Genomic DNA, 25,992 nt, shown 5'->3' with positions numbered 1-25,992 from the left:
CCGGGGAGGATTTACTGGGCGCAAATCCTTAACTGTATAACTCTACAGGAAAATGGGTATTTGGTTGTAAAAACGATTCTTCTCGAAGGTCGTATTCCAAGGAACATAGGATTAAGGACTTACCCGAAACGCTACACATACTAGTGGCTGTACAAGAATGTAAGAACTCTTGTATATATAAATACAAAAATAAATAAAATAAGAAAGGGAGAGCTTGGCAGGGGTATGGAGGTATTTGTTGATACTTTATCAAGCCAATTGGAACTGTCGATTCCTCTTATTCATGTGTACGTTGATAAGCGATATCAAAGGAATCGGATTTTTGTCTTTTGGCTCTTGTTAGTAATGTCCAATATTTAAATTTTGTATATACAGATTACAGTAAAGCCTTCCAGGTTTGGTACCAGTTAACAATTACTTACCATTTCTTATACATATGGTGAAGATATGCAGCAAAGCACACAGTAAAACAGACATTAGAATAACTAAAACTTACTTTATTAGAATAATCTTACAATTGGTATGCTCTCATCTGGTAAAAAATGTTTATGTAAAATGCCTGCCAGCCTTATACTGGACATTGATCCAAGTGTATGTCAGATCACAATTCCCCCTTTTATTTGTTTGGACTAAAATATTTTATTAATATATCTACATGCCACAGCATTTACAATCGGATTCCAAATAATATCGTAATTTACAGTACTGTATACATATAGTTGACGGAGTTTTATAGTTAACACAACCAATGACGTGACCCTATATTTAGTATTTGAAGGAGATTAATTTTTACTGCAAATATAAGATATGTTATGTTGTCCAATGTGTCTGTTACAATAGGCCAATAAAAAATATATATTTTTTCTAATATAAATGACAAGTGCATCACGCATAATTTGTGTCAAAATCCCTAACATCTCTATAAGTTATGTAAATTCTTTAAGAGCATAGGCGAGTTATTACACATGTATAAAAAAAAAAAAAAAAAAATACAGCATTGCAGGGACAGAAAAAAATATATATATGTATTCTACAAATAGTCTAGAGGTACATTTAATAATGTGTACAAGAACTCCCATTTACAATTCTGATATTAACATAAGCTGATAAAATTTTTAAGAGAATCCTAAACAGTAGAAATTAAACTGCCATTTTTCAACTTTGATTCTCATGATAAAAACCGTTTCATGGTAACATGAAAACCAACAATTATATAAAATGCTTTAATGGCACAAAAGTAATATCTGGGGCAAATAATTTGTATCAGCATGACAGGAGAAACATGGTCAACATACACCAAAACTGGTAATAAAATGCAGTGTAAATGCAAATTAAAAAGATTTCACCATCTTACAGTAAACATTATAGATAAAACTCAAGTGTTCAAATATTAGGGAATACCAGTTGGAATGGTGGGCTAACTATGGAAAATAAGTTATGGGAAAATAGACAGCTGGCCACAAAAGCTGCAAGCAGTACTGAAAGAAGAATGTACTTGAATATTACACTCACTGGGCAATACTACTACTACCCCAAGCAAGTCAACCACATTCCCAGGTTACTTCACAGTTAACATTTATTAATAGTCTGATACAATCTCGGCTCAAAAAAGTATCACCAGACCAGAGATGAACAAGATAAATGTATATAGTTTCTTAACACTGCCTAATTTAGATAATTTGTCACTGCACCCATCTTGGGGTGAAAATGTCATGTGATACTTCTTGCCAAAAAGAGCAATTAAGGTAGCACACAGCCAGGTTAACCAGTCAATCTTAAGCACAACAACACTAATTAGAAAAACTTTATTGATGTTTTGCATCTGTTAGGCTTAACCAAGAAATGTCATCGTAAATCCTAATTCTACGTTTAATTAAAATGCTGTAAAAGCAAGAAAGTGAGCTGCAGTGCTATAATTTAGGAACCAAATTATTTGCCAAATAAGGTAACTGTGTTCATATTATGAACTGGAAAAAAAAAAAAAAAACTGGGAAAACTATTACACAATGAGAGAAAACAACACAGTTGCTCATAAATGGGTCAAGTTTTAGGTGAAAACTTCTCATGTGCTCAGTTGATAAATTGTGTCAAAGCAATTACAGAGAAAAATGGAGTGAGGGAGGAAAGATAAGTGACAAACAGGCAGGTGCCATTAACACTATGTATTAAATAATTTTCATATAATTGATGGGGTCTTTGTTAAAGATTTTTAACTGCCATATTGGTACAGGTTTTCATAATTTTGTGTAACTCTACAATAAAAAAGCATTATATGAACAATTTGTACTATACTTAACGCTGGTAACGCTGACCAATCACGATATTATCTGAAAAGAGAAAGTCAACCCTCATCACATGGGAAAAATTCTATACTGTATTGTATATACTGAACATGAAGTTAAACTAAAATTGTATTTACAATAAAATAATTTTAGTACAAGGCCATCTTCTGAGATAGCTTGAAAATGTAGAATTTTGCTATTTTGCAGATTTTTTCTTGTGCCAATAGTTGAATATATCTATTTCAAAAGGAGGAAGGTGGGGGGGGGCAATGGTATAGGTATATAATTTATAGTAAAATAGCATATGCAGGAAGGTACAATGATTTAGCTGATGTATAATACTTACAGATTTCACAGTTTCCTTAATGAAGACTTTCTTGTGTGTAAGATCAAAGTCTGGGTAGTTATCATACACCTGTCGACATACACTCTTCATCGTCACTTCTTCCAAATTGGCACCTTCTAAAATTTTCTTCACCATTATTTTGAGTTCAGCATCCTGCAAAAGTTACACAGTATACAAAGTAAATTTAAAAAATGTATGTATTAACCTTTCAATTTCATTCGACCAGATCCAACTTTTTTTTTTTTTGTGTGTGTGTGTGTGGGGGGGGGGGGGGGGGGATTTACCAAATGCCTTTATTTCCTTTTTGAGAGAGAGCATTCGAAACATCCCAGTTCAGGTCAAATTTAGATAAATAGAGAGATGCAGCAAACAAGTGGAATGAGCTTGAACCAGAGGTGGTGGTGGCGGTAACCACCATTATCAACTTCAAGACAACTGGAATGGCAAGATGTATAAATACACCAGATACATAACTAGCAAAGAACCATTTTCATTTACAGTAGGTATTTTAATAAAATAGTTTAACTGGTGTTAAACTCTTGACCAGGATCTTGACTCTGACCTTATTCAATATCAACAAATAATGTGTTGACCCTACAGATTTATCATTATGTCCAACTGCACATGAGGTATCGCCACCGAATGCAATTCTGTTGATTAATATCTGCATGCTACTGAAGAGAGGAAATAAGCTCCTTTGTATAATTTTTGGTGATCTGCTAAAATAATGAGAAGGATCAGAATTGGAGGACTGCAGTCCAGTGAAAAATGAATGTCTCCAGAAATGGTCTGATAAATGGCTACTAAACTTTAACCCAAACAAATGCAAGTAAGTAAGTAATTATCAAAAGAAGGCACCAAACCGGGAAGGCTATGTAGCACCATCAAATGCGCAGAATAATCAGAGGGCGCTAAATATCACCAAGGATGCCAATACGAGAACAAAAACGCATAAGGCGAACGATATCAAAGTATCCGAGTCACCAAGAATTCTATTGAGGGACAGGTGACCGCAAGGGGCGGTCGGAAAGCAAGACACACGCTCGTCCTGGAAGTCAGGACATTCAAGAAGGACATGCACGACCGTAAGAGGGACAATGCAACTAGGACGATAAGGAGCTGGGCGGCGCTCCAAGTGACCATGGGTTAAGCGAGTATGGCCAATACGCAACCTCGCCAGAGCTGTTTCCCATCGCCAGTTACGGTGGTAGGAGGACGGCCACGAGGAATCACAAAATTTAAGAGTACGTAGTTTGTTACCAGTAACAGACGACCAAGAAGCCTGCCAACGGGTAAGGACGGAGGAATGGATAACCAGGTAAGTCAGAATATGGAATACCTTTACGAGAGACGGGACAAGAGCGGACAGCTTCCTTGGCGGCAGCATCCGCACGCTCATTTAAAGACACACCAATATGGCTGGGAACCCAACAAAACTCAACCGACTTAAATTTACTGTGAACAAGAAACAGCCAATGCTGCATCTCGACAACTACTGGATGAACCAGATTAAAGGACCCGAGAGCCATGAGGGCACTACGAGAGTCAACAACAACTACAAAGGAAGACTGACAACGAGAAAGCAGGAGACGAAGAGCATAGAGAATAGCATAAAGCTCCACTGTAAAGATGCTAGTCTCCGGAGGTAAGCGACACACATAAGTGCGATCAGGAAAAACAACAGAGTAGCCAACACCGTCCGCAGACTTAGACCCATCGGTGAAGACAAACGGAGCGGGAGTGAGAAGAAAAGTGCTCAAGGAAAAGGCGTTTTAGAACCGTAGGAGGGGTAAAAGCTTTAGTGATACGGGTCAAGGAAGTACAAAACCGCGGAAGAGGGACTCTCCACGGGGGCAAAGAAGGAACAACACGAGGAGAAACATTAGAAATATGAACGGAAAGAGAATCCTGTAGGCGAGATAACCGGACAGAAAGAGGGAGAAGGTAAAGAGGAACAGGACCCGCAGGAGGGGTAAATGTTAAAGCACGACAGAGGCGAGAGGAAGGATGTTGTAAAGACCGCGCAAGATAGCGAAGACAGTAGCGATCATGGCGGTTTTGGAGAGACAGGAAGCCAGTGTCAACATACAAGCTAAGGACGGGAGTCGAACGAAAGGCACCAGAACTGAGGTGCAACCCAGTATGGTGCAAAGTATCAAGACAGCGAAGAGTAGAAGGAGAAGCAGACGAGTAAGCAGGGCAACCATAATCGAGCTTAGACAGGACGAGAGAGGAATGTAAAGCAAGGAGAGTGCGCCTATCTGCCCCCCAAGAAGTATGGGACAAGACCCGAAGGAGGGTAAGGGCCTTAAAGCACTCAACACGGAGGTAAGAGATATGGGGAGACCAAGACAAACGAGTGTCAAGGAATAACCCCAAAAGCTTCGCGGAATCTTTGTACTCAAGGGGATGACCATAAAGTGACAGAGGGACGAAGAACGACCCATTTCCGCGTATAAGTCATGGCACAAGTCTTGGAAGTAGAGAACTTGAAGCCATGATCGGTGGCCCAAGATGACACGGCATCAATTGCAAGTTGAAGCCGGCGCTGAAGGAGAGGCGAATCATCACCCTGACAGCAAAGGGTAAGATCATTGACATGGAGAGCGGAGAAGACACCTGAAGGAAGAGAGGAAAGAAGACCATTGAGGGCAACCAGAAAAATAGTGCTCAGAACACTACCCTGGGGCACACCTTCGTATTGCTGAAAAGAGGCAGAGAGAGCGGTACCAAGGCGCACCCGAAAGGAATGACGAGAGAGGAAGCTGCGGAGAAAGAGAGGGAGATGACCACGAAGGCCAAAAGAATGAAGTTGAGATAGAATATGATATCGCCAAGTGGTGTCGTAAGCCTTTTCCAGGTCAAAAACGACGGCAACAACGGAGGTCTTCGCAGCAAAAGCAGTACGAATATAGACCTCCAAGTTCACCAGGACATCTGTCGTGCTGCGGCACTTGCGGAAACCAAACTGAGAAGGGGAGAGGAGGTGATGGTGTTCCAGGAACCACATCAGACGAACGTTAACCATACGTTCAAAGAGTTTGGAGACACAACTTGTGAGGGCAATAGGGCGAGTCCTTAGGGGAAGTTCCCAGAGACCCTGGTTTGCGAACAGGGAGGACAACGGCATCGAGCCAGTCCTCAGCGACTGACGACGACTCCCAGATCCGATTATACAAACTCAGTAAATACCGAGACGTGCACGGAGGGAGATGGCGAAGCATCTCATAATGAATACCATCGGAGCCCGCCGCCGTAGAACCGCAGAGGGCCAGGGCAGAACGAAGTTCAGCGAGAGAAGGGATCGTTATAGGAAAGTCGAAGACGAGTGCAGAAATCTAAAGGACGAGACTCAAGGACAGGTTTACGAAGAAGGAAAGATTGGGGAAGATGAAGACCAGAGCTAATAGAAGAAAAGTGAGAACCCAGTTCGGTAGCGACCTGCAACGGGTCCGCCACAAGAGTACCACGGAGGTGAAGGACCGGGGAAACATCGGGAACGAACTTGCCCGCAATCTTGCGGATACGCTTCCAGATCTGTGGCAGGGAAGTTTCGGACGTAATTGTGGAGACATAAGAAATCCAACATTCACGTTTAGCCGTACGGATGGCCCTACGGGCCACCGCACTCGCTTTCTGAAAGAAAAGAAAAGAATCGGTCGTCTGCTGACGGCGGTGCCTCTTCCAGGCTGCACGCTTACCAAACAAATGCAAGGTCATTAGGATAGGAATGAGGTTTCAACAGTACTACTATGACAAATACTTCATAAAAATTCATAAAAATATTTGAGTTAGACTCTGAGATAACCTGAGATAATCCAGATAGCCTGAGGACCGTACTAGTTTGATAGCTAATTTATGTTATTTGCAATATCACAATCATGAAAATTTATGTTAGAATTTAAATCACACACATGCAGACATCTTCAAATTGATGTGTGATATCTTGTGAATGCTTTCATGTGTGTCTCCTCACAAAGTAAATAAATTATCCCATGAAATCACCATGCATTTAATAAATCCACAAAAATACTCACTGAGGGAGGTTGTTTAACTTTCTTAGCCAATGGTTCATCATCAGAGTCTGAATCATCAGACTCTGCAGCTCTGGATCGCCTAGCAGGCGTAGCCTTTTTAGCAGATGCTGCTCTCTTTGCTGGTGCCTTCTTGGCCGGGGTCTTCCTTGGTGCCTTCTTAGGCTTTTCTTCCTCCTCTTCCTCCTCAGGCTCCTCATCTTCCTCCTCCTGCTCCTCAGAGTCTGACTCTCCACTCTCACTTCCACCACTTCCAGAGTCATTCACAGATGTGTTGTTTTCTCTCTTTTTATCATGCCCTTTCCTTGGTCTTCCTCTTGGTCCTTTACCTTTCTGAAAGTTTGAATTTTAATTAAAAAACATATATTTCTGCAGTGACATTATATTTATTACCTTAGAAATGCCCAATAACAGCACCAACAATTAAACAGCATTATAACTACTACTCAGAAACAATGAAGGCATTCTTTAATATTTATACAGTATCTTTTAACATACCTCCACACTATTCTCACTAAAAAATTGCATTTAGCACTTGTACTACACGTATAGCTGAGCATAATTTGTTCCTGCGTCAAGTACACATTGACCATACATATGTAAATGATAGTTTACATATGGATAATTTATTCCCAGGAAAACCACATCCACACCTGCTCCGGGTATCTTTTTAGTTACAATAACTCGTTCATATCATATTATACTAGATGGGGTATCTGGCTGTGCACGTCTCTCCCATTTCCCTCTCGACCTTTCTCCCAGTATCCCCTCTCCTCCTGAAAATTTAATACAGACAGCTAAAAATGCTATGGAAAGTACAGCATCAAAATAAGGCACCAAACTGGAGAGACTATGTAGCACCATCAGTATCGCTGGTTTTGGCTAAATATCACTCAGGATGACAAACATGAGAATAAAAACACATAAGGCGAGCAATATCAAAAGGAATCAGATTCACCAAAGATTTTTCGAGACATTTGGAAATTAGGAAAGCAAGACATACGATCGTCCTGAAAATTGGGACATTCTACAAGGTTGGTGCAGGATTGTCAGTGGGGCAATGAAGTTCAGACAGTAAGAAGCAGGATAGCATTCTATTAAATGTCCAGGAGTTAAGCATGTATGACATATGTAACTTGGCCAAAGTCATTTCCCATCATCTATTAAAATGTTAGGAGAGAGGCTTGAGGATATGTTACTTTTGAGAGTGTGCTGTTTACCTGTAACCTCGAACCAGCGACCCTGCCAGCAGTCACGGATTGTGGAATGACCAAGTGGGTAGTAGTCTGAATAAGGAATGCCTTTTTTTGAAATAGGACAAGAACAGACAGCCTCTTTAGCGGCAGTGTCTGCATGTTCAATTAATGTAATTCCAATATGGCTGGGAACTCAACAGTCTTAAATCTGCTGGAGATAAGAAATAGCCGATATTTAATGTCTACTACTACAGGATGCATAGGATTAAATGACTCCAGGGCAGGAGTCAAACACAATGACAAAGGAACGTTACATTCGGAAAGCAGTTGAAGTGCATACAGGATTGCATAAAGTTCAGCCATAAAGATGCTAGGCACGGGAAGCAGGTGGTGCATTTAGGTTTGTTCAGGAAAAACAAAGCCTACACCACCAGCAGATTGAGACCCATCTGTGAAGAGGGCAACAGAATGCAAAAAAAAGTGTTCAAGAAAATGGGGTTTCATAACGGTTGGAGAGGTAGAAGCCTTTACGATGTGGGTCAAGGTTTTGCAAAACTTTGCAAGTCAGACCCTCCACGGAGGCAGATGGAACTACACGAGGAAATATTGCAAACAAAATGGGATGGAATCTTGCAAGTGAGACATCTGAACAAAGGAAGGTTGTGAAAGGGAAGAGGGCCCACATGGGGGAAACAGTCAAAGCACAGCAGAACCAAGTGAGGATACTACAGGGAGCTCGCAAGGCAGCGAAGACAGTAACGATCACAACAATCCTGTAGAGACAAGACTCCTGTTTCAGCATACAGGCTCAGGGTAGATGATGAATAAAAGGAATCAGAGCTGAGGCATAACCCAGTATAGTGCAGGCAATGCTCCAATTTCAGACTTTATGAAAATTGCAGGGGGGGGGGAGGTAATTATTGATGCTCATATTTCTCGGTAGCAATGAGAACCAGTTAGGTTAACCCTAACTGAATGACACACTACCATGTGTCATATTGGAATATTGGGCAAGGATAGCACCAAGCACACACTCTTTTTATAGATTTTTTATTACAATTAGTAGAACTTCGGTTGACCACTACCCTAGAGCACAATTTTTTTGGCATACGACGTCAAATTCAACGTAAAATTTGAATTGGTGTACAATGGTTTACTTGGAAGATGACGTCTGTTCGTACGTGTATGGGTTGAAAAAGCATGTGGTGCTGCAGGCGTGGGGCAAAGCACTCTCAGTTTGTTTAAAAGTCAATCCCGCATAATAACAACTGCACTTGAAGTCTGTGAAAAATTTCATTGTTTGCCTGCTTTTTTAACAAAAGTTATTATATATCACGCCATGGGTCCCAAGAAAGTCAGTGGTAAATTCAATCTAAGAAAATAGTTGTGAGGATGATGGGGGGGGGGGGGAGAAGAGAGATCATCCGTAAAGAGGGGCATTCTTCAACTGAGGTTCCACTATGTATGTGTGTGTGTACTCACCTAGCTGTGCTTGCGGGAGTTGAGCTCTGGCTCTTTGGTCCTGCCTCTCAACCGTCAACTGACGTACAGATTCCTGAACCTACTGGGCTCTATCATATCTACATTTGAAACTGTGTATGGAGTCAGCCTCCACCACATCACTGCCCAATGCATTCCACTTGTTAACTACTGACACTGAAAAAGTTCTTTCTAACACCCCTGTGGCTCATATGGGTACTCGGTCTCCACCTGTCCCCCTTTATTCGCGTACCACCCGTGTTTGAAAAAGTTTATCCTTATCTACCCTGTCAATTCCTCTGAGAATTTTGTAAGTAGTGATCATGTCTCCCCTTACTCTTCTGTTTTCCAGTATCATGAGGTGCATCTCACGCAGCCTTTCCTTGTAGCTCATGCCTCTTAGTTCTAAGACTAGCCAAGTGGCATACCTATGAAAAGTGTGTACTCACCTATTTGTGCTTGCAGGATCGAGCATTGACTCTTGGATCCCGCCTTTCCAGCTATCGGTTGTTTACAGCAATGACTCCTGTCCCATTTCCCTATCATACCTAGTTTTAAAAGTATGAATAGTATTTACTTCCACAACCTGCTCCCCAAGTGCATTCCATTTTTCCACTACTCTCACGCTAAAAGAAAACTTCCTAACATCTCTGTGACTCATCTGAGTTTCCAGTTTCCACCCATGTCCCCTCGTTCTGTTATTATTACGTGTCAACATTTCATCTATTTCCACTTTGTCAATTCCCCTGAGTATTTTATATGTCCCTATCATATCTCCTCTCTCCCTTCTTTTCTCTAGTGTCGTAAGGTTCAGTTCCTGCAGACACTCTTCATATCCCATCCCTCATAACTCTGGGACAAGGCTCGTCACAAACCTCTGAACCTTCTCCAGTTTCTTTGTGTGTTTCTTCAGGTGGGGGCTCCATGATGGCGCGGCATACTCTAAGACAGGTCTCACGTAGGCAGTGTAAAGCGCCCTAAAAGCCTTCTCATTTAGGTTTCTAAATGAAGTTCTAATTTTCGCCAGTGTAGAGTACGCTGCTGTCGTTATCCTATTTATATGTGCCTCAGGAGTTAGATTAGGTGTCACATCCACTCCCAGGTCTCTTTCTCGAATCGTTACAGGTAGGCTGTTCCCCTTCATTGTGTACTGTCCCTTTGGTCTCCTATCACCTGATCCCATTTCCATAACTTTACATTTACTGGTGTTAAACTCCAGTAGCCATTTCCCTGACCATCTCTGCAACCTGTTTAAGTCCTCTTGGAGGATCCTACAATCCTCGTCTGTCACAACTCTTCTCATTAATTTTGCGTCATCCGCAAACATTGACATGTATGATTCCACTCCTGTAAACATATCATTTACGTAAATTAGAAAGAGGATTGGTCCCAGCACCGATCCTTGAGGTACTCCACTTCTTACTGTTCGCCAGTCTGACTTCTCGCCCCTTACCATTACCCTCTGGCTCCTTCCTGTTAGGTAGTTCTTCACCCATACTAGGGCCTTTCCGCTTACTCCTGCCTGCCTCTCAAGTTTGTTTAGCAGTCTCATGTGCAGTACTGTATCAAAGGCCTTTTGGCAGTCAAGAAATATGCAGTCCGCCCAGCCTTCTCTGTCCTGCCTTATCCTTGTTACTTTATCATAGAATTCTAAAAGGTTTGTTAGGCATGATTTCCCTGTCCAGAACCCATGTTGGTGCTTGTTTACAAACCCAATGCTCTCCAGGTGCTCAACAAGTCTTAGCCTAATTATTCTTTCAAGTATTTTGCAGGGGATGCTTGTCAGTGATACGGGTCTGTAGTTAAGTGCCTCCTCCCTATCACCTTTCTTGAAAATCGGTACAACATTTGCCTCCTTCCAACAACTGGGCAATTCTCCTGACATAAGTGACTCATTAAAGATCATTGCCAGAGGCACGCTGAGAGCCTGCACTGCCTCTTTAAGTATCCACGGTGATACTTTGTCTGGTCCAACAGCTTTATTTGCATCCAGTGTTGTCAACTGTTTCATTACCTCCTCTGCTGTCACCTCTATATCTGAGTCTTTCATCTAGAGTAATCGCTTCTAACAATGGGTTAGTAATCGCTTCTAACTAACAAAAAATTCTAACAATTTCTCTTTTTGCTGCGGGTAATTAGCCGGGCTTTTGGAGTTTATATGCATTTAGTGCTGTAGAGAATTCTATTGCGAACACAATGATACAAAATTTAATCTTGTAGGACAAGAATTAAGGTGACAAAGTTGAAGAGAGTATACACTTTTCAAAATTTACGCGCGCTCCCGTGGCACCCTGGGTCCCATATCGCACAGTTGAGGGGTGGCGCGCGGGGTACGCCAAAGTGTTAATATAATATAATAATGATAATTCAAATAACCAAATTGGAAACAATTTTTTGAAATTCAGGAAAATCACTCGGCCTCTTAGGCAAATCGGGCCTTGCATAGTAGGCCGAGAAGTGCATTCTGGCTACTAGGTACGACATTATATATATATACTGTACACACATACATACACAAACACACACACAGAGTATATAAATAAAAGCACAACAGTTCATTTTAACAAACTATATACCTACACCTAATGATAGAATAAATTTCATCCAACTATATTCAACTTAAAAATAAAACACACACAAAAATAAATAACAATGAGTGCACATAAAACACTCAAACATCATGCTACCTTTACAGATTTCGGAGGTCTCTTCCCAGTATCCTGTGGGTCAAGCATGAACGCCATTAGTCTTTCTACAATCTCTCCTTTGATGCCAGACCGCTCCAAGCCTAAAATCATCAATATCTTCTTGAGCTCGGACATTATTATTCTGTCAAGAAAATGATTTCAGTTATTAACAAAATATAGCAGACTGTACTTCCAAATTAGTAACTATAAATTAGATTAATGCAAAAAATGTACAACTACATGAATCTTTTAAAAATATTAATAATGCTACTATTTTACCATCGCAACCTATTTATATACTTTTCTGGAAGAGAGTTTGATTGCTTGGGAATATCAAATATGTATCAAGAAAGAAAGGGAAGCATATAAAGACTAAAAAGAAGATGCAGAGAGCAATGCATTGTCTTTCAAACTAGCTGATAAAATCTCAGTACCTTCACAAGAAAGCACCACAACAAAATATTCAGAATATTTATTACATACAATCATTAGATACAAGCACACACACACACTGCTTCTCTACTACTATTACAACACCTCCATTCAGGAGGCATCGCTGTACTGTCTTCTATTAACAGAATGTTTCAGTGACTACTTAGTCAAGATTATCTTAGTCAAGTATATAAATACAGGTACCAACATTTTTTATACAGTATTAACCAATAGGATGTTTAGGTACAAAATACATGTCACCCATATAAATGGATGAACCTTGTTATTATACATAGTCAATAATTAAAAGAATTTTAATGTGGAATTGTTCACATAAATATTTAAAGAGTATTATAAAACATTGATGATTTGCCTAAAATCCTAGAAGGGAAAACTTTATATAGGTATTATAGATAAAATGATCATGACTTAATAAGATAAAATTAAAATACAGTATAATTAATATGAAATTCTTTATATCCACAGAAATATACCTGTATAGAATCGTTGAAATACTTTTGCCATACACAATATAGTATTCCCATTATAAACTACATTTGAAATTATATACAGTATATTTAGAACTGCAGATATGAGGGCTGCCTACATGGAACAATTGTGCTCAGGTTTAAAAATATAGAATAAAAAAAATAATCTTAAGATATACAAATTTCAAATTGAAATGCAGCCATGATATTACAGTAGTTCCTAAAATTTGTGCAATTTATTTTTCATATGTTCTTGTAGAATTTAAAAGAAAACGAGTGACAAAATAAGTAAAATTATCTAAAACGTAATATTCTGCTTAAATATTTTTGGATGCCAGAATATTACTAGGGTACTCACCTTTCCACAGTGCTTAATTTGCTTTGATATTTTTTGTCATCTTTTGTGAAGGGAAATCCATTGAATTTACGAAGGTTTTTCTTTATTTCAGTCCCACTTCCTGGTCGACTGTAAGCAACTCTATGTAAAACTTTAAGTTCATCTGCTTGCATTTTCTGTAGAAGAAAAATATTACTTTATTAACATAAACAATGCTTTAAGTTTCATATAAATTTTCTCCAAATGAAACTATTAGAACTACTGTACAGTACTTTATATTAGAAAACTTGTAACAGTAATAAGAGGGGGTCTGGCTTTGCCCTGATCCTTCCCCCATCCTCTGTCTCCTTTCCAGTCTCTTCAAACATTCACAAAAATTATGTAATGAATTTAATCTGCTAAGTCTATGGGACAACACAACCAATATTTCAGACTTAATTATAATTGCACCATTGTGTGTAATTACAGGATGAGGCGCTACGCTCAAGATGTCCCATCTTCCCAGCACTATCATGTAACACTTTGAAACTACTGACGGTTTTGTCCTCTACTTTCTCATTTAATTTGTTCCAATCGTTTACCACTTTTTGCAAAAGAAAACTTTTTAATATTTTTTTGTCTTCTTTGTTTCCTTAGCATAAATCTATGATCTCTTGTTCCTTTTTTTTCTGTTTAGGATTTATCTTTTTATTTTCCTCTTCCTCAAATAAAGAAAAATTATTTTGCTGTTCCAGGAATTCCTCTGTCAATACAGTATGGTCGTCAATTCCTGTTCGGCACTCAAAATGCCTCTTTTTCTTCCATTTTTTAGTTTGGCATATTTAATACCTCTAGTCTCTCTTCATAACTTTTTTTCTGGTCAGGAAGCCATTTTGTAGCATGCCTTTGCACATTTTCCAGTTTATTGATGTGCTTTTTTGAGATATGAGCACCATACAACTGCTGCATATTCCATTTTTGGTCTCAAGTCTTTAGTATATCACCATTCATGTAACTGAAGGGGAAGGGAACTATCAGGAGAAAGCTCCGAACAATTTACGACTACATAGCACTTGGAAGGGGTCAGGATAAGAATTTGAGAAGGGATGGGGGGGGGGGAATGGTGTCCAACCACTTGGACGGTTGGAGGTTGAACGTCGACCTGCATGAAGCAAGACCGTCGCCCTACTGTCCAGTCCAAGTGGTTGGGCCAATGTAATAGAAAACAATTCTGAAGTTGGAAAGTGTAGCATATGCTCCTTGCACAATGTCCTTTATCTGTTCCTCTGGTGACAATCTACTACCCAGAACCACCCCAGATCTTACTTTGTTGGAGTTCTTTAAGTCCTTTCCACATAATTTGCAGGTTGTGTGTGGTCTATTTCCTCCTATCCCACATTCCATAACATGGCATCTATTCACAATCAATTCCATTTAACACATGGTGCTCCAAGCACTTATTTTATCTAAGTAAATTTGAAGGGCATGACAATCATCTAGGTTTCGTATATGCCCTTGCAACCAAGCCTCATCAGCAAATGTGTTCGTATAATTCTGTATTCTGGTAGATCATATGTAGATGATGAACATTACTGACAAGAACTGTGCCAGCCATCCCAGCAAGAGCCTCCAGATGTAATGGTTAACCAGGGCCTCCTGACTGGAACAGTGAGTCCAGGCCTTACTTAAAAACACACACACCTATCACCAGCGAGAGAGAGGTGGCTACATTTTCAAGTATGCTACTCCAGGAAATGCCAAATCAGGGTGTGGGAATTGCCAACCACCCAGTCATGAAATCACACTAGTTGGTTTTCCTGATGTCCTTGGTTTCCTGCAATTTATCTGAAAGCCTCAACTCCAAAACTTTCCCAAGATAGTCTTATATCAGGCTAGCCAGCAAGTACAGACCCAATTTGGTAAGTTTAACTCCACCACAAGGTTGCCAAAGCAGGGAACAATAACACTTAATCTGATTTTCATACTTTACTAGAAAATAAATATATACAAGACACTTCACTCAATACTCAACAGTAATCAAGAAATATGTACTTAAGATATCTAATATATCTACTCTGCAAAACCACTACTTCTCTAGATATAAATATTTCACAATATGATTTGCCCTCGACAGCCAAGTGCTCTATATTTAACCACAAGTTTACTCACTGTGCTATCACTAAGTATCATTACACTCAAGTATCATTAAAGCTTCTCTACTGACAAATTTGTTTCTTGCAAATCACACAGTCCTATCACATTCTATATTAATCTCATAATAAATTCTCTTAGAGCATGGATATCAACACTGTAAAATCAACTACATAAAACTGTTAGCACTTCATCTCAGTAGTACATAAACATTTTTATATCAGTCCATCAAATTTAAATATAATTTTCTAAATAGCTTCAATAACACAATCAATACATATGAATATCATAAACCAACTTGTGATAATGTCAATAAACATCTATGAGAATATCACATCTAAAATCCTAGTCTCTCAATAATTCTTTTGTTCCTACTTAAGACTAATAAATCATGTAGTATATATCAATATCAATGGTACTCACTCACACAATGGCATTCACTGCACCATTCATTCCACTAACCTAATCTATGTGGAATCATCAAACTCGCCTCAGTAATATGTTATTCAAAGAATTAAATTTCTCCCGATTACATCCATGGTAGTCCGGAACTACTTGCTACTTAAAAATTCTAGTAATTTATCACTCAACTATATGCATGTGGTGTAAAAAAAAAAAACCACCATTTACCATTTCAATATGCCCATGCACTCAGCTCCTGGGCTGGACTCGTGGAATTCAATACTGTATTCATTAAGAAATGTAAAGTACCAGTAGTGCGAGTGCTCAGCATATGGAGAAAGAGCCTGGATATCAGCAGATATGGCTCCGCTGCACAAGGGGGGTAGTAAAGCCTTGGCAAAAAGAAAAAACTATTGACCAGTTGCACTAACATCTCGCATAATAAAAGTTTTTGAAGGAGTGATTAGGAATCAAATTTCTAGTTTTATGGAAAATAATGGACTACACAACCCAGGACAACATGGATTTAGAGCGGGAAGATCCTGTCTGTCACAGTTACTCAACCACTATGACAAAATCACAGAAGCTCTAGAAGAAAAGCAAAATGCAGATGTAGTATACACAGACTTTGCAAAGGCATTCGACAAATGTGACCACGGACTGATAGCACACAAAATGAGGTCAATGGGAATAACTGGTAAAGTAGGACGCTGGATACTCAATTTCCTGTCGAACAGAACACAAAGAGTAACAGCCAATCAAATAAAATCGAGCCCAAGCGCAGTTAAAGGCTCTGTACCTCAAGTTACAGTCCTTGCACCACTGCTTTTCCTTATTCTCATATCAGATATAGACAAAAATACAAGTCACAGCTTTGTGTCATCCTCTGGGCATCCATCTTGAAAGATGCCGATTCGACCACACCACTTCCTCTAACACATTCTAGACTTCGCAAACAGACTAGACCTCCTGGGAAATCCCCACCTTGACCAGGAGGAAGCACAACGACTTCTGACTACTACTAACAATATTTTCTTCTTAACTCCCCAGAACCTCATAATTCTTTATTTTATTAATCTACTTTCATCTATTAACCATATTCCTATATGCATAGATCCTCGAATATGGAGGAAACGCCCAAAAACAACTCTCACATAGCAGTCTAGGTTATGTCCACCCATAGTCACGACATATGCCAAAAGGCTAGTCCCCGAGCTGAGGTCTATGAGCTACAAGAAAATATTAGTCGAACTAAACCTCACGACACTGAAAGACAAGAGTTATGGGAGACATGATCACCACCTATAAAATCCTCAGGAATTCAGAGGTTAAATAAAGGTAAACTTTTTAGCATGGGTGGTATGCAAACAAGGGGGAACAAGTGAAAACTTGGTACCCAAATAAGCCATAGAAAGAGGTTAGAAAGAATTTTTTCAGTGTCAGTAGTTAACACATGGAATACATTAGGACATGATGTGGAGGAGGCCGATTCCATACAGTTTCAAATGTGGATATGATAGAGCCCAATAGGCTCAGGAATATGTTCACCAGTTGACTGACAGTTGAGAGATGGGACCAGGGCCGAAGCTCAACCCTCTGTGAGCTTAAATAGGCGAGTACACACATCCCCAGGATGCAGCCCACAGCAGCTAACTCTTGGGTGCCTATTTACTGCTAGGTAAACAGGCCATCAGGTGAAAGACTGCTCAATTGTTGCTGCCTCGACTGGGAATCGAACCCGGGGCCCTTAGGACTACCTCCCACCAAGCGCTGTCCACTCAACCAAGAGGCCGTTTGTGTTTTATATGCTGATATCTCTTAAAATTGGCACTGGAGTCTACATCAACTGGCCCACATGCTTCATATGTGAAATTTGGGCCAGGCCAGTCCCATGCATCTGACCTCCAATCTTAGATACAGACTTTCTCTCATATATATTAACGAAGGCCAGTGTCATCTAAATATGTTTTGATAACATAAGGTATCCCTAGGTGGTCACATTTCTATAAAACTAAGAGTGGCACTCGTCTTGTTATTACTGGTGATTACAGGAAAGAAAATTTACAATGATAAAGTCATCATCAACTTACAGTGATCATGGCATCAATAAAGGGAATGTCACCAAGAGGTACTCCTGCTCCTGTAGGTTCTACTTCTTCCTTTTTCGCTTCTTGGACAAAACGTTCAACCTTCTTTCTGTCCCGCTTGCCACTCATCTCTAGTGGCTGATCGTACAAGGGGACTTCACCTGCAAAAATAAAAACATGCAATAACATTTATTTTTAATATATCCTCCAAATACTAATTTGTTACACAGAACTTTTAGCTAGTCAGCCAGAAAAAACATTAAGAAAATTATTAAAAGATTATAAAAAAAAAAAGAGAAAAAAAATGCATACAACCTTATTGCTGGTCGAGTTCTCGCAAAAATTTTTGATGTAATAATTCACTAAAAGCTTCAACTAGCTTGTCAAGACTAATTTGCTTAGCTACATGAATTTTAGGATCCGGTTCCTGAGCCAATTATGTGCTGAAAGCTTTTCCACTACCTCCCATTGAGATGGATATGAGGTGCATAATAAATGACCTAATCTCGTTGCCTTAAAATCTACAGAACACCATGTTAAATAAGATTTTAAATAAGATGCCATAGATACTGTAAATAATGCCGCAAAAATAAATTCGCGTCAATTCGGGTGGCTTGAATGCATCGTGCGACGCCTCAGAGATGCACCACACTCGAGTGATCATGTTTGATGAAGTCATCGGCAAAGGTCTCGGCTCATTTACATCATTAGAAAATACAATAAAAAATTTCCCTATGCTTTGGGAACACAAATGAACACTTTTATAAGTTGATTTTTTTTTTTTTTTTTTTTTTGCACCTGGCAGTGTTGAAGGCCATTAAGCCCTGAGCAGCAGAAGGGTTAAGAACAAGACTCAAATTTCTGTGCATACCAAAGGCTCTGAAATTGACAAAAGTGAAAAGAAAGGGGTGATGATGCGAGTGAAATGTTTTCCAAATTGTTACATACAATCCCCCAAATTTTATGCAATAGGTCTACCAAAAAAAAAATTGTAATGAAGGAAAAATTATAACTCACTATCTTTTTCTTTTTTGGGTGTTGTGGTTACTTCCTCTTTTTGGGGTTTTCTCTCCACTTCGTCCTCTTCTTCATCCTCTTCCTCCTCCTCTTCATTATCTTCCTCTTCTTTCATTGATTCCTCCTCATTTGCTTTTTCTTCTTTTGTTTCTTCCTCCTCCTTTTCATCTAACTTGTCCTCTTTATCTTTAGTTTTAGGTTCCTGCCGCTCCTCTTCACCCTCCTCCTCCTCCTTCTCCTTAACTTCCTCATCTTTTTTCTTTTCACCATCTGTTGTCTGAAAGGAGTAAATGGCAAAGTGAACAGCCAGTCTGACATGTTGGCACTAACCAGAATATATTATATTTTGTTGATAATACATAATACTGTACTTCACTAACAAAATGTAAATAAAAATTATACCTAACATTGAAAATAAAAAAAATTAGACATAGGTCTAAGTTTATCTACAGTAGGTCCAACATGCATGTGTTTGCCATAATACATGTCCTCTTGCCTAATACTGTACATCACATTTTTAATGGAAACAACCCATCTGTTGAATTGTGGTAGAGGTATTTTAATATTACATACTGGGCATTGTTGTCGGGTTAATGAACAAAATGAGGTAGCCCTGGTTCATAACACAAATTACATTAAAAGAATGTATTAATATTAGATATACTATATCTTTATTTAAACAAATAATAGTCGAGTGTTAAAACAACACACATACAGGCTGTATAGTGTATTTCCCTGCTAAAAAAAGGGGGGGTTAATTTTTCTATCTGGCAGCCTATGAATCATGCCCTGAACTAACCCATCCTGGCCCAGTAAACTTACCTACCTTTGTGTTCTCTCTTAACATGAGCATACATAGTATTACACTATAGTACTGAAAATTTCTTTATTATAATAAAGTTTAGTATATAAAAAACAAGAATTCTTCTCTAACACTGAAAGCAGCAGTAATCAACATTGGGAGGGATGGGGGGGGGGGGGTCGTTAAAAGGAACAAACTTACACTATCAATTAAAGATAAGCTAAAAGTTACTGAACCGTGTGAATATGGTCATTCCACTAGGAGTGCTGTCCATGATTGAGGAGAAGGCACAAGTACTGCATATGATAACAGGAAACTTAAAGAATACTTGTAATACGTAAACAATAATGAGGGAGCAAGCACTAACAGAAAAACCTTGAAATGTGCGTGTGTAGTTAGACATAGCTGTGTAAATGGTTTGCAAAGCAGAGTTAGTAAGACAAACTGCAGTGAAGAACTAAGAACTGCAACAGGAAGGATTGCAATTAGATTAGTTTAGGTAAATCAACAGATATGAAGTCCTTCATCAATCAAGCAGACATTATCTAGAATTATTCATTATCAAGAACCCAACCCATTATAGGTTCATTATCAAGAACACAATCAAGAATTCCGGGTTCGAATCCCGGGTGGGACATAAATGGTTGGGCACATTTCCTTTCACCTAGCACTCAATAGGTACTCAGGAATTAGTCAGCTTCTTGTGGGGTTGCATCCTGGGCGGGGTAAGTAATTCGACTTGAGATTGACGTCGATAAAAGTCAGTGTATGAATACACTCTGGCTTCCTGTCCCAACAAAATTAATTATTGTTATTATAAACTGAAATTTCTGTTTTCATTTTAATTTATCTTCTGAAGATCCTTCCTTAAACTTGAAAATTTATGTTTATTGTATGTGAAAATACAAGTTATGTGGGTTGTAGTAAAAAAAAGAGAATGTTACTGGACATACAGTACATCATAAGAAATTTGGCTAATTAAAATCTTCGTCTGACTCGAATAGGGGTCGTCCCCATGTGATTCAAATTAGTAAGCATAGACTATATATGTTTATACACATTACACTCACGTCATTATACCGAGTGTTATTCTTTGGTCACGTGCCATGCCAAGACTTTAGGTTTAAATGTATTGTTTTTAGTGATATATCTGTATGCTGGGCACTTGCCAATGTATTTCTTTAATACTGTACATACAAGAGCTCATACATTCTTATACAGCCACTAGTGTACACAGCATTTCAGGCATATCCTTATTCCTAATTTTTCTTGAAAAATGACCTGCCAAATCGTTTAACAACCAGGTACCCATTCACTGCTGGCTGAAGAAGTTACAGTTCAGGATTGGCGCCAAGTAAATCCTCCCCGGCCAGGATACGAACCCAGGCCAAAGCTCTCACGAAATGCCAGGCAAGCACATTACCACTGGGACTGCAAAATTATTAATTGTAATTCAATCTGTAGAACATTTAGGTACATAATACCAAGACCTCTGTAATGGTTACTGATAGCTTAAGTTAAATTAAGTTTAAAATGGAATACTGTACTAATGAACACAATTCAGGAGCATTCTGCAGTAATTTATACAATTAATAATGATTTGCAGGCTCAAGAGCTTTCCCTGTTGTATCTCATCTTACCTTACTAGTTTTCCCTTTAACATGACCTGCCAATTGGTTTACAACCAGGTCTACAATTCCTACATGATGAATATGGGCAATTATTAAGTTAATAATAATTGTCCACTTCCCTTCAAATTGACTCCCTCCACATCTAGAATCCGACCAAAGTCACTCATTAAGTCTCGGGCAAGCATATTACATAAGCCAGAGGATGTCTGATAGTATTGAATTTTGTTTATGGCAACATTAGGATTACCAATTCTGTATGCCGAGTGAATACTGTATAGCAAGTGATTAAGTTATGAAAATGTAGTTACAACCTTGCAATAAATATTAAGAATTTAAAACTTTGGAGAGACATATTTTATTAATGTGTGAATGTAATCATTATACTCACAGTAAACTGAATGAGGGTGTTAATGTTCACCAACGTCTAGAAGTGTTAAGCACGAGTGGAGTGGGGAGTGGAGTGGGAAGTCAAGCAGCAATCACCGCTACAATAAGTTTTTTGGTGAATTCTTGGACAGTAAGAATCGAGTGGCCATAATTTATTAAATTAAGAATCTCAACAACAACCAGGTTGCCTTTTCGGGTAGGATTTAGGGATGAGTTGGGGAAAAGAATGGTGCAATCACTTGAACATTCCCTGTGGCGCAATTGGTAACACTCGCCTGGAGTTTCACGCGCGCTTTGGCCTGGGTTCGTATCCTGGCCAGGGAGGATTTACTTGGCACTAATCATTACCTGTAGCCTCTGTCTACCTAGCAGTTAATGGGTGTCGTGAATCGTTTAACAACCAGGTACCAGCAGGTACCCGGTTGTTATTTGATTTGGTGGGCCGTATTCCAGGGAAAATTAGGGTTAAGGACTTGCCCAAAAACTATGCATGCTAGTGGTTGTACAAGAATGTAAGAACTCTTGTATAAATTAATAAATAAATAAACAAACAAAGAGTTGGGGATTGAACACTGACCTGCATGACATTTAACAAGAAACTAAATTTAATTTAGGTAAATAAAGTTGACTATATGCAGAATATCTTCACCATATTACCGTCATAAATTATTAGGTTAAAACACACTTTTCAGGTTACTGAATAAACTGTATGCTGCTTGTAACTTTTTAGATCCTTCATTACTTTAAATGATATATATACAGTACTCAAAACATTTGTACACATATAGAACTCTCACATTAGGATATACAGTATATATACTAATGTTGGCTGCACTTGGTAAATCATTATATAACAAGTGCACATTCATTAATTTTCTTGTATGATTGTTATGCTTTTGGTATAGTAATTTGTAAAAGACCTGTTAACAGATGTGGTATAGCTTAAATACGGCAGCATTTAATTTGCCATGGTCTTTATGTGGAATAAATGAAAAGCATAACAATTTATCACTTTACATTGAGCAACCTCTACTGAAGCTGGGGCGACGCGTCCCGGAGAGCTAGCCGGCCATGCAAGCTACTCTCAGATGGTAATGTACATTGCATCCTCATGCCATATACCCTGCACAAAACGGTTATGAAATATGTACAGGATTTAAAAGATCTCATTTTATGTATGTAATATAAAGTAATTACCAGGAGAAAGGAGTAAGCCAGTATGCTATAATAATAGCATTCTTGTAATTACAAGAATTGCGACGAGCTGTCCCCCGATTACGGACGGAATACACTGCGAACACATTGGGGAGCGTGCGCTACACGGGTACTGGGCCGTTGGCGATGCATTCATGCGTGGTATCATAGGGCGCCGCTCTGTGGTACACTTGTGGTACACACGGGGAGGATAATTTTATTCCCATCCCACGAGATACTGCTACTTTGATGCAGGAAAACACAAAATAGGACCAATGATATAGTGTAGGTAACAATAAGCTTTACCCAAACCCCGGACTGGCATCAAGTGGCCACAAGCCTCGGTATAGGCAGGAGTTGATGAAGGAGAGTGGTGTAGTGCATATCCTGGCGGTGGCAACACCTCATGCAACATGTCAACTGCTGCAACAGTAATGCTTGAGGTCAAGTTAGCTTGGGCCCCACGAGGGAGGAGGACCATGGCATGCCCTGCCCTCACCTCCCTCACCCCCAGAGGGGCACCATCTCCCTCACCACAACCATCTCCCTCATTTCCTCCTCCCTCACCCTTCACCCTGACCCTGGACACCACCACCAGGAGGGAACCTTGACGAGCATGGACGTGCCCGGCTGCAGGTACGGGTCCTGTCTCCCTCTCCCTCACGGCCCCACGCTACCCTCTCCAACACTACTCCTCCACCACCACCTCCTCCAACACTTTATTAACCAGCCACGCGTAATCATCATTGCCCCCAGGAGCAAGCTGCCACAATTCAAAAATAGCCCGAGCGTGCCTGAGTGGTTGGTGTTGGCGTGGTTGGTGGTGTTGGAGGGTGAGAGGCGGTCCTCCACCACTCCTCCTCTCCAACACCCGCCTCCACCACTCCTCCAACACCCTCCCAGCCTCTTACCTCCTCCACTGGCTGTTTGGTCTCGTCGTCAGACATGGCTGGGTGGCAGAGGCTCCGTAACCTGTATATAATCGACTGGCGAGAGAAATGGCGGGTAAACGACGCTTGTCAAAACTGACCAATCAGGAGCCAGGGCGCCCGGGCCTGACAAGTGACGCGCGCCGCCCCGCACGCTCTCATCTCTCCCTCACCACCACCTTATACACTCACTCTCGCTCATACACTTCTTACTCATACCATCCAAGCCTTCCACAAGCACGTGTGAGGGTTAAGGCTAGGAGTGGAGAGAGTAGAGTGGTAGAGGGAGGGAGGTGTGCGTATTGCACGGGGAACTGGTCTGCAACATCCTCCCTCACTGCGTTTTATTATCTTCTCTCTCCTCTCTCTCTCTCCCTCCCTACTCTTCCCTTACCTCTCTTCTCTCACACATTATTCCTAACTTCCTCTCATCTCACTAAGGTGAGAAATCATCTTACAAGGATCCCGGGAAAGCAAAAACAAACACAAAAATTTGTATGAATTTGTTAAAATTCAAAATTGTTTGCAAGGTTCCGTACGCTGGAAGCTGTCTAAGATCCTCCTAGTCTTCCTCCTCTCATATATCCCTTACTACTCAACTTACTGTATATATATATACCAGAAGATACATTGGGTTTATGAGAGCATTGAAGTTATGCATTCTTGTAAAGCCACAAGCATGCATAGCGTTTCGGGCAGATCCTTAATCTAACCCTTAATCTAACATATAATTTTAAGAAGTAATTTTTAGCAAAATTAAAAAAAATGTGTATAGATACATTGTAAGAAAGTATAAAAATACATTGTAAGAAAGAATAAAAATACATTGTAAGAAAGTACAAAAATACACTGTAAGAATAAAAAAATACATTGTAAGAATAAAAAAAATACATTGTAAGAATAAAAAAAATAAATTGTAATAGATTATAAAAAATATATTGTATAAGAAATTTGATAAAAAAAAAAAAAAAAAGTAGGTACATTAAAGTAAATTAAGGGTTATCCACAGGTACATTTTAGCATAATTTGAGGATTATTGCAAGATATAATGTAGCAAACTATGTGTATAACATGATATAAGATAACAGCAATGACTACAATGGTAAAGTTATGTGGCATAGGTACATACATTGAGGAATTGGGTAGCACTAGATACAGTGCGAGTTTCAAGCACTAGGTAGGAAACTATGAAGATGAAATTAGGTACTTTTTGGTTTTATTTTTGAATGAGGCAAAAGTTTGACAGCTTTTCAATTCGTTAGAGTGAGAGTTCCATAGACCACCCTTTATTTGCATAGTGTTTACACAGATTAAGTTTGACTCTGGAGATATCAAAAGATATATTTATTTCTAGTGTAGTCATTATGTGTTCTATATAAATATATTATGTTATGTAATATATTTATGTAGATAGAATGGTTTATATAGGTAGAATGATTTACGAAAGTATATATAGAGAATTAAGAAACTTAGGTACACACAGCAATGTGCCTCTATTCTATATATATGAAGGATTACAGAGAGTGACCAAGAGCTATGAGTTCATGCAGGACTCTCATTTCGCAGGATGGTTAGTCATACATGGTCAGGAGAGTACATAAGAGACAGGTAATATTCTATGACTACATACAATATAAAAGTCAAGATTTTATGCCTTCGTGTTCATGTACATATTTCGATGATTGGTGATATACATTTTGGCTGAACCATTATAACGCCTACATAACGTTGTTTATTATTATTGTTGTTATTATTATTTTCTTCTTACTATTATTATTATTAATTATTATTATTATGTTAATCACAAACTTCATTGGCAATGTTACTGGTGTTTCCATAACTATGGTTTATAATAGCCGGTTATACTTAGAGTGTAGTGTAGCCTCAAATGTGTAGGCGAGCTGACCCGAAACTGGGAATTACACTGAAAATTGTCATCCAAGAAGACTTTCGTGGCATATTATTAACTATTAACTAAATATTTACGTTCTTATACCCTCAGTGAGAGGAGTGTGAACGCCATAGATTGTGTTGGTACTAAAGATGTGTCTACAGCTGAATGAGAGGTATAAATAGATGTTAGTCAGGTCTTAAGAATGTCGCAGTAATGAAGGAAGATGGGAGCCGCATCT

General features: G+C 39.2%; 1 protein-coding gene across 1 annotated transcript; it reads right to left on the bottom strand.

Annotated features, from left to right (window-relative positions):
- Positions 1-476: 476 nt before the first annotated feature.
- On the bottom strand, positions 477-24,000 carry LOC123758797 (protein DEK). The gene is made up of 8 exons (XM_045743501.2): positions 23,843-24,000; positions 18,918-19,194; positions 17,904-18,061; positions 13,303-13,457; positions 12,025-12,166; positions 6,666-6,995; positions 2,629-2,781; positions 477-2,327 (listed from the first exon to the last, which is right to left on the bottom strand). The coding sequence occupies exons 1-8, from the start codon at positions 23,876-23,878 to the stop codon at positions 2,316-2,318; spliced, it is 1,263 nt and encodes a 420-aa protein (XP_045599457.2). The 5' UTR covers positions 23,879-24,000; the 3' UTR covers positions 477-2,315.
- Positions 24,001-25,992: the final 1,992 nt, after the last annotated feature.

Source organism: Procambarus clarkii, chromosome 31, assembly GCF_040958095.1.
Source record: "Procambarus clarkii isolate CNS0578487 chromosome 31, FALCON_Pclarkii_2.0, whole genome shotgun sequence".
Lineage (NCBI taxonomy): Eukaryota > Metazoa > Arthropoda > Malacostraca > Decapoda > Cambaridae > Procambarus > Procambarus clarkii.
The sequence above is the reverse complement of the archived record's forward strand: the minus strand, read 5'-3'. Positions and strand labels throughout refer to the sequence as shown.

Bases quoted from the DNA above. Each gene is read 5' to 3' on its own strand.
- LOC123758797 (XM_045743501.2), bottom strand. From the start codon at position 23,878: ATGTCTGACGACGAGACCAAACAGCCAGTGGAGGAG. The intron at 18,062-18,917 runs GTGAGTTATAAT...TTATTTTTGCAG, and splicing joins ACCCAAAAAAGAAAAAGATA to GTGAAGTCCCCTTGTACGAT. The intron at 2,782-6,665 runs GTGAGTATTTTT...TAACTTTTGCAG, and splicing joins AAGTTAAACAACCTCCCTCA to GATGCTGAACTCAAAATAAT.